At 40.7% G+C, this 9896-nt stretch overlaps 1 protein-coding gene across 1 annotated transcript; it reads left to right on the top strand.

Annotated features, from left to right (window-relative positions):
* Nucleotides 1-300: 300 nt before the first annotated feature.
* Nucleotides 301-7264, top strand: ak1 (adenylate kinase 1). Its single transcript, XM_020638384.3, has 7 exons — nucleotides 301-421; nucleotides 4322-4359; nucleotides 5057-5092; nucleotides 5190-5353; nucleotides 6236-6352; nucleotides 6445-6636; nucleotides 7182-7264. The coding sequence occupies exons 2-7, from the start codon at nucleotides 4353-4355 to the stop codon at nucleotides 7245-7247; spliced, it is 582 nt and encodes a 193-aa protein (XP_020494040.1). The 5' UTR covers nucleotides 301-421; nucleotides 4322-4352; the 3' UTR covers nucleotides 7248-7264.
* Nucleotides 7265-9896: the final 2632 nt, after the last annotated feature.

Genomic DNA, 9896 nt, shown 5'->3' with positions numbered 1-9896 from the left:
TTAAATTTTTACCACTAACTAAAAGGACAAACACTTCTAGTATAACTAATGCAACTTCAACAGTGCCATGGCATTATATTCCTAATCTCCTCCTTGACTCCAGAAATAAATGAAGCACAACATTTAAGTCTTAAAGACGGTAATGTCTTAAAGTCCTACACTGAGCTCCTCCCCTCCCTCTGCCTCTAATTTCACCCCTACCTCCTCATGTCTATCATCCCCTCCCTCCTTCCTTGTCCGTTCTTCCTCCCTCTTACCCAGAATGCAACATGGGCTGAGCAGGCTCAGTTGAGCTATAAAAAGGCATAGCATGGGGGAGGGAGGGCTGCCGTGCAGCAGGAACTGTGCAGACACACACACACGGGGATCCAGGGACAGCAGCCCCTTGCATTGGGATCTAGAGCCACAGCGCGACAGAGAGGTCAGTACAGAGGACAATGCTCCATAGAGGAGAGGAGAGAAGGAGACGTGAGGGTCTAACTGTCAGAGGGAGGGACGAATAGAGAGATGTCAGAGAGAAAGAGTGGGCAGGGCGGTTTAATGGGATGGAGAGTGAGAATAACAGACTGTAGGGTGAACTGTCATGTGGTCAGAGATACTGTTGGAGTGGTGGAAACTGTCAGTTGTTCAGGCATTTTCTGCTTAGTGCAAAGGCATGTAGCTGTTGATGGAACTGAAAACATGACATAACTGTTCTTCTTCAATAAATATGTTACTAGAACTGATTCTTATTTTGACCCTTTGCTCTGACTCTATACTGCAGGTGTCTTGCCTTCAGTCTCATAATGTATGATCCTCCGCCTACATTCATTTTCAAGGCCATTTTCATTCAGGCTGCTCTGCGCCTTTTAATTCCATGTGCTGTTGATTCCAACATTGATCCATTCAGCAGCACATGCTGTTGATACCGCTGAGGAAATGAGCGTGCATTTAGGAAGACAAACACATCCACAACAGCTACACTGAAGTGATTTCGCTCCATCCTCACAAACAACATGGAATATCTCCCACTGCACTGACGTCAAAGGGTCCCCTGTTCTTTCTTAAAGGGACAGTACGCACAATTAATTTGCAGAGTGCCTTAGTGACGAGCTGCATACAGAGAGAAAGCACTAACTGAAAGATCATACACCCGGTACTTTGTGTTCGCTTCTGAGGCTACTTAACAGGCAGCCAGTGTAAGGTTCATCCCCGTGTGCTGTTTGAGAATGGTTGACATGCTATCCCTTAACAGCTGCAGACTGGCTGAGTCTTTTTATAGCAGGTTAAAAAACAGTAATAAGACATGAGGGAGGGACAGACGAGAGGGACTAACTTTGGGGTGGGGGTTGTGGTGAATCCAGTCTCTCCTAATTTCAATTCAAGGACAGAAATAAAAACAATTTGCATCCATATATCAGGGTTTCTAAGTGCTTCCCTCTACAATGGTATTTCTTTAACAATGGAGTTGGAAGATATTTGTGCATTTGGGGGTAAAGACAAAAACAAAACAAAAAGCTTTCAATGCTTGTTCAACCATCACAGGCATTTGTCCACATGTGATAATGTCAAGTTCAAACATGTTGCCACATCTCTACGACTGATACAGCCTCTGTTGGTTATGCGTCAACAGTCACACAGCAATGCAACATTTCACTGCACAGGACTTTTCCATAATTTCATTCAATATTCAGTCCAGTTTCTGCACCAAGAGCCATGTAATGATCGCACCGCTTCAGAAGCAGAACATGTCAGACATGCCCAAGAAGCAGGGGGGGACCTAGCAGGTGACGGCACCATAATAGGCCAGAGCGGGATTCCTAAACAGGATCTGTGCTGACTCAGATGCCAGCCTCACTGTGACATTTACACAGGTCACAGGGCGAACGGCCACTGACATAGAACCAGACACCTGAGAAGCAGCACCATCAGTACTTTGGAGAATTACATGTGAGAATCAGTGAACAAGATGGCAGCATTAACAGCCTCACTAAACACTCCGTCATCTGGATAGTTTACATTAAAATACCACTTAAATTTTGTTTTAACTCAGCTGCAGTGTAGCCACATTTAAATAGCTCATTCAGATTCATCTCAGTTTATTCATCAAATTGAAAGACTTTTTTTTTTTTTTTTTTGTGCCAACAGCTTCATTGATGCAAGATCAAGTGTAAGTTTCGTAAGGTTTAAGAAACTGGAAGTCATGGAGTCAAATTTAAATAACTCTCATCCAATAGCATTCATTCTTTGATTTCTCACATTTGCGTAAGCTAATATCCCAATCAGCCACCATTTCTGAACTTTAACTGTGAAGATACTTGATTTTTTTTTTATTATTATTATAGCTGCAGTATGTTCTTCCCTTTTTAGTAACCTTACCAGGATAATTAAATCTAAGCCTGGCCCTTAACCTGTGACCTTAGAAATGCGAGCCCTTTGCCCTTCATCCAAAGGTCTTGTTTGACAAACTGAGGCCAGCGACTTCTCAGGTTGCTTGGTGACCACAGTGTCTGTGATGTAAGTAACCACTTGCCAGGCTAATACCACAGCACAAATTGAAAATGCATTGAATGGAAGGTGAAAATCCCCATACTGTTTGCCTAGGACTTCTGCTTTTGTTGCAGAACCTGTTGTCGGTATAATTTGACATGTTCTTGTGTCATATGAAAGTTTAACATTCTAGCATTATGACAACCTTATACAAATAAATTCAAATCAGGCACCATCTAGTTTGGTAGACAGAAAGCTTCTCTAAAGTCAAACTTGATGCACAAAGTAGGATTTTATTCTTGCATGGACAACACACGTTATCCAAAATGTTTTTCCCTTCTTTTAAACACATATTTCTAACCTGCAGCATGAGCAGCTAGTTAAAAGTATATTTTTACACGGAACCAGGACTGTTGGCTCCCACGCCTTCTTCCTCATTCTTCTGTTTTCGTATTCAGCTAAAAGAAGTGTAAACAGGAAACCATGCGGCTGTTGTCTTCTTATATTCAGTACTGCTGATACGGACATAATAGGCATTTCCTGTTCCGATTAAATCTCGAGGGACTAAAATTTGTGTGGTCTTGGGAACCGCTGAGTTCGATAGTTAGTAGTTCAAGGGACAAACAATTAATATTTGGAACAGTAAAAGTTAAAATCTTTCTGTCAAAGTTTAGAATATTGAATATTACAAACTCCAACACAAGACTTCAAATGCTCAACAGGAGACTCTCCTCCTGCTACAGGCTGCTCTCGCCTCTGTGCATGTCAGAAACACAGAGGCTTCAGTGTTGATTGGCCATTGCTCGTTTGACGTCTAGTCAATAGGATATCATTGTGGGCGGGACATCAGGTGAGACAGAGTGGTGAGTGAAAGCGGATCCACAGGGAAAGACACACCTGCAGCGGAGCCGAAGTAGAACACTTATTAATGAATTAATTGTATCGACAATCGGTAAAAATAAAATGTACATTGTTAATGTAATTTAACAACTCACATTTTACACCAGATGAAACATGTGGTAACAGTTACTTTGAGTCGATTATTATTGTTTAAAGCTGCTGTGAGGAGTTTTTAGCTGGTTATGAAACAGACTGACATCACTATTGATGCTTCTTTATGTGCTCCAAAAAGCAAATAAGTCCATCAGTATTAGCAGCACTGAACGTTTCTCTATGGTCAAGTTTGATACCTGAAACATCTGCCACAGGGTTTGTGTCAGGCAAGGCTAGTAACAGCCCGGGAAAAAATGTTTTTCTTTACATTTCCCACAGCAAAATGTTCAAATAGTTATAAATTTCATTTTTAAAAGAGGTTTTGATGGGACTAAAAAAAAAAAACTAACTTACATGTACTGTACATCACATGAATATCATCATCATTACTGTTCCTTAAACTGATAAGAGAACATCTGTGTGAAACCTGTCTATACCTTTACCAATGCTTAGAGGTACTTCTATTCTACAGAAGCTTTTTATTTTAGTTTAAAAATAAGGATATTGCAGGCAACCCAGTCCACAAAGAGCAGGATACTGTCAAAGAAGTGAGTTTCTGTGTAGCAGCAGATAATGGTAGAGCGTTAGAACTGCCCATTAGAATAACACAGTTATGTAACAAAGGAAATGCTTTTGGGGAAATGGTCGTATGATCATGATTATGCTGTTTAAGGCATGTTTAAAATGTTGGAGTAGTCTTTTGAAATATAAATGAGAATTTACTTAGAGGTCCAAGTTGTAATGTATAAACCCCTAACTATTTCCATCCATCAATATTTGTATTTAATTGATTTTAGAGATGCATTTTGTCTTAGTTTCTGCTGTAATGTAATTGACTTTTCTTCCTTCTGTCTTACAGTTGAAGGAAAAACCTCATCAAACACAACACAATGGCAGGTAAAAAAAAAGTTTTTTTATGAAAGATTAAAGATGATTAATCATTCTAACTGGTATTATTTATATCAAGCATTCACTATAATAATAAAAAGAGGTCAAATAGAAGAAGAAAAACATTTTCTTAGACTCTACTGCCCTCTTCTGTTAAATTTTGAGAATGCAATTGAGTTCTTAAATTAAAAAAAAAAACAGATTCATATCATATTTTATTTCTATATATAAAAAAATGTATTACACTAAATTAACAAAACACATGAATGTTTAATGATGTCATTACCAAATCATGCAGTTCCACACATGATCATAAAATATAGTGAAGAGTTAGACCAAACGTGTTTACACCTTTTCTTTCTTTGTGAAATGTATACACGAGACTTTTCCTGTAGTGTCCTGTGATCAGTTTAACCTGGCTACATAACATTATTATGTGACAACAGTTGCCATGGCAACACTGTTTGAGTGGTATCACAAACCTGCACTAAGGCAAGGAAAGTCAAAAGAGCCTAGTCAACCAGGGCGAAACATCCCGTCGCAACGACAAGATGGGAAATACGTGTACTAACTCTGATACCTCAGCATGTGACAGTCGATATGGTTTGTTATATATGCGTTTTTAAATTCACTTTATGTTGTCCAGAGGCTAGAGGAAGGCTTTTCTTTTAACACATGCTGACTCAAACTTTTGTGCTTATTACAGACAAAATCAAAGACGCTAAGATCATCTTCGTTGTGGGTGAGTGCTGTCAGGATTTTGTCTCATTTTGCACTCAGGACACATTTCAGAGCCGTGCCTCGCATTTCTCAACAGATGCTTTTCATGTTATTTTCAGGTGGGCCTGGCTCTGGAAAGGGCACCCAGTGTGAGAAGATAGTTGTAAAGTATGGCTACACCCACCTGTCATCTGGGGATCTGCTCCGTGCTGAGGTGGCTTCTGGCTCTGAGAGGGGCAAGCAGCTCCAGGCCATCATGCAGAAGGGAGAGCTTGTGCCCCTGGTAAGAATGTGGAAAGTATAATATCATTTTAGAGTTCTTGGAACTACAATGCAAGGATATAGATAAAGACAAAATCCCCCAAAAGAATGTGTGCACAGAGAAGAAAAATCAAAATCCTTGGCATGGTTGTCATAATGCTTGAACACTTTTTGATACCATGGGTTTCAAAACGATACAATTAATAGTATTGCAAAGTAGCAAAGCTTTGAAAAAAAACAAAAAAAAAACTACAGCTCTTCAGTCATATTTTTCACCCAAAGCTGCCATGAGCAAAAGAAAGAGAGAGCATTCAAATTGACAAGTTCTCTAGTCATTTTGGCATCTCATTTAGCTGCAACAGTTTATGTCTCTTACAAACAGACAGAGAGCAGACGAGGTGACACTGTCTAAATCGCCCAAATACATTGGAAACCTTTTCGAAAAGTTGCAAATCTTTTTGTGCAATTTAGGCAGTGTGCAGGATTTGTGTTGCCATGGTATCAGGTAACTATATCGTTAGATTTTTAATATCATGTCCTTACAGTGTATATTCAGTCAAATGTTTCTTATTGTGTGCATTGAAGCTAACACTATTTATTGAAATCAAACATACATACTATAAGTGTGTGTAATCAGGTTCAGCCTTTGTTGACACCGTTTCAGAGAAGTCTTGATTTACCTTCATGAACATTTAGAGGGTGTATACTATGTGCTTCAGTTGAGCTGATTGCATTTTACAGGGGGTTGTAATTTTTCAAGCACTTACTGATATTTATGTACTGGACAAAATAACGGAAGCACCTGCTGGTGTAATAAAACTTTCGCGGCTCGCCTGAGTGTATTTTCCACTAGGAGTGCCGTGTCATCGTGAAGGTTGATTACACTGTTTGGGTCTGCTTTCAGGACACAGTCTTAGACATGATTAAGGACGCCATGATCGCCAAGGCTGATGTCTCCAAGGGCTTCCTTATTGATGGCTACCCCCGTGAGGTGAAGCAGGGCGAGGAGTTTGAGAAGAAGGTAAGCGAGGGCATGAAGTGCCGCTCTATAATTCATTCAACAATCGCTGGGGAAAAAAAAAACGTAATCTAGTGTTCTGTGTGTGACCTCAGATCGGCAAACCCTGCCTGCTGCTGTACGTCGATGCTAAAGGTGAGACCATGGTCAAGAGGCTTTTGAAGCGCGGCGAGACCAGCGGACGTTCCGACGACAACGAGGAGACGATCAAGAAGCGCCTCGATTTGTATTACAAAGCAACTGAGCCAGTCATCGCTTTTTACGAGGGTCGTGGCATTGTCAGGAAAGTGAGTACAACCGCCATGCACGCCTTTTATGATTTGAGACTAACAAGCCTGATGTGCAATCACATCGTTAATACTGTATGGCAATTCAATAATTTAATTATTGAATTGTACATTATAGCTTTGAGTCTGTTTTTTTTAATCTACCTGCTGTTCTTCATATGTTGTTGCACAATATCTGTGTTTGCAGCACATTTCTCCTGAATCCAAAATAAACCCCAAACTGCATTTTTTTTTTATCAACACTAAATTGGCCCCAAGTAGCCGAGGGCAGCTGATAACCTTAGCTTCATCTGACTGCATTAAAATGTGAACGAATTTACATCATACCTATGCCTCCATCCAACTGCTAAAATGTTCACATGCTCAGTTAGAAATGCTCAATTCAGACTTCTGCGATGTGTTGATCGTGAATGCTTTTATCACTGTTACGATTAATTGCCAGTCCCACTTCCATGATAGTGAAAAAAGGAAAAACTAATGAAAATTATGTGTAAAGTTTAACATATTCCCTAATGCATTGTGGTCCTTTGTCTCGCTCTGCCTAGGTGGACTCTGAGCTGCCAGTCGATGAGGTCTTCGGCCAAGTCTCAAAGGCTATTGATGCACTGTAGTAAAACAACGTAACTGAGCTGTGTCTGGTTCTTGCCGTTTTATTTTTCTGATGTTTAACCATTTTTTAAAAAGGACAAAACATGAACAACAGAGTTGGTGCCCTCCTCCACTCTGCCAGGGTAAAAACCCAGAGGGCCTTTAAGGATCAACAACGCCTTAACTCTACTCCTATGAAGCAAAAGGCGTAGACAGTCTGAAGCTCAAGCTACTATGAATCTTATAGCAGCATATGGAGAAGCATTTGTTACTAAACACAAGTATTGATTCCATTCTGTGCTCAACATGTATGTTGATGTATCCAAGAGACATTTAAAATATTATTATATACCGTAGCTTTTTAATCTTTGAGGCATCATGCTCACTTTGGGGAAAACCTGCACTTTTAACAATCCTTTCCCCATCTCTAACCCCGTCTTTAAGAGTCCATGGGAAAATAAAAGAAACCTTTATGATTGTGCCATTAAACAATGGTAGTGCTCGACCACCATGGACACAGTGGGGAAACATCTGCCCACGTGTGCGTTGACAGATCTTTAATTTTTATTTTTTCTATGGATTCCATACATTTACAACTTTATCAAAGCACATAAATGATCTCGTTCTTTTTATCAAGATGTACATGCGTCTTTAAAGTGGTATATGTGACAAAAAGAAAATTAAAGTTTAAGGAAAACAAGTATTTCAAACTTTTTTAGTGGTATCAGTGTTTGAAAATTCCTCACTGACATTCAATCTATTTTGCTGCTACACTATCAAAAGAAGTGACATTGTGAATTGTCCTAGACAACCATGTACACAAACAAGAGACTATGACAATGCTTTAAAGTTTAAGAGGAAAAGCTTCTCCATGCAGAAAAACATGGTCAAGGTGCTGGAGCAGCAGACACAACAGGATGCCGGACACACAGCTACAGCCATGGTTCACCACTGTTATTATTACAACTTTTCCATTGAGCCCCTGGTGACCAACAGGTCTTCCTTTACCTCTCACCTTTATCCCACAAACACAAACACACACGAATACACATCCAGCTGGCCAAGCAAGCACTGCTGCAGGTATCCGGATTTCCCTCAAAGGAGCGCTCTGATCATGACTCTGCGCCACAGGGACGAGGAAGAGGAAAGCAGCTCCAGAAGAGGGGGGGGGGGGGGGGGGGGACAGGATGTGTCTATCGGAAAGTCAATCATGAAAAGGCGTCTGTAAGCACCTTCATAAAGTCATCAAGGATGCTGCTTGAATGCTTGGAATGCAGCGCTTACCTCATGGAGGTACAAAACAAAAGGGGAAGAAAGGAGATGGCGGTGGTATTCATCACGTACAGCAGAGAGAAAAAAAAGACTCATGTCTATGGGGGGGGGGGGGGTAGACAGGAAACAATGCCGCAATCCAGGGATCTTGAACCTCAGTTTACTGAGTTTAAGTGAGCACTGCTTAAATCCCCTATTTGAGAACTTTTCTGACCCCCTGTGGTCACAGCATGGAGATGCACCATTTAAACTTCATACAGAGTTTAGTCAATATACATCACATCAAGGCCTCTATTTTGTACGATCAAATCAAATGTACTTTAATCTATATAAAACATTTTAAATTAAAGCAGATAGGTTAATTGCAGCATTAGCCATGAAAACAAAAAGCTAATCTTTTGCCACAAAATACAACATGTAGATGTACCAAGTTTATCCCCATGATTTTCTAGAAATGTTCAGGTGACAACTTGATTTATCACCATATTCACAGTGTCATGTGTGAAAAAACGGATGTGTAGCCTTGGGTGCCAGACCTTAAACATATACAGTATACTTCTATGTCCAAAGGCCATATATTATCTGATCATGCAGTGTGTTACGGGAGTGGTGTGACCACATTTAACCATCTGAGGGTGATATGTGGGACAAAACACAGCTTGCATGCTGAACGAATGACCCTTTATGCACAATCACAGACAACTAAAGGCAGCTTTGAAAGGACCACTCACTAAACTGAATTCAAATTGCAGCAAAAGCCTGACTTATAACTAAAAGTCAGACATGATCTTTTTCAAATGGGATGTTTTATGACATGGTAACAGCTGAAAGGCTTATGCTCCTCTTCTATCAGTCTTGGATATTAGCGCCGCAAGGCCATGCGTCAGATCCCCCCTTGGAGGACGATAAGGAAACGACTAAGCTGCAGCATACACTTCATTCTCTCCCCCCTCTCTCTCTTCTCGGCTATGGACTGCGGCTGACTGGATGGCTGGCACCACAGAGACCCCGGTGGCACTGTGCGGGAACCAACGTCAACCTATGATGAAAGACGATGGCCGATTGTTTCCTGTTATTGAAACACTACTCATGGGCGGGGGTAGAGGGTCGGGGCTATGCTCCAATAAAAAAGGAAATCCATTGAAGGAGAGTGCTACTGTAGGAGTGTCCTTTGGCCAAGCCTCAGATGTGATGGAGCACCCGAAATGAATGCCAACTGTGACATATGCCTCAGCAACTTAATCCAAGCTGTGTCAACTGCTCGAGGATTGCAATCATTTAAAGTAACACAGAGTACAAGTAGGGAAGAAACTGTCTCTACTTGGGTGCATTTCTTTGTTCATGCTGCCTGAAGGAATGAGGTCAAGTGAGGTTCAGAGTTAATGAGCAGAATATTAAGC

The sequence above is a fragment of the Labrus bergylta genome, chromosome 17 (genome assembly GCF_963930695.1).
Source record: "Labrus bergylta chromosome 17, fLabBer1.1, whole genome shotgun sequence".
Lineage (NCBI taxonomy): Eukaryota > Metazoa > Chordata > Actinopteri > Labriformes > Labridae > Labrus > Labrus bergylta.
The sequence above is the reverse complement of the archived record's forward strand: the minus strand, read 5'-3'. Positions and strand labels throughout refer to the sequence as shown.

What these genes read in the sequence shown, in the direction of transcription:
- ak1 (XM_020638384.3), top strand. An exon ending in AGGGAGAGCTTGTGCCCCTG is followed by an intron (nt 5,354 to 6,235) that starts GTAAGAATGTGG and finishes GTCTGCTTTCAG; the next exon opens with GACACAGTCTTAGACATGAT. An exon ending in GTCGTGGCATTGTCAGGAAA is followed by an intron (nt 6,637 to 7,181) that starts GTGAGTACAACC and finishes CGCTCTGCCTAG; the next exon opens with GTGGACTCTGAGCTGCCAGT.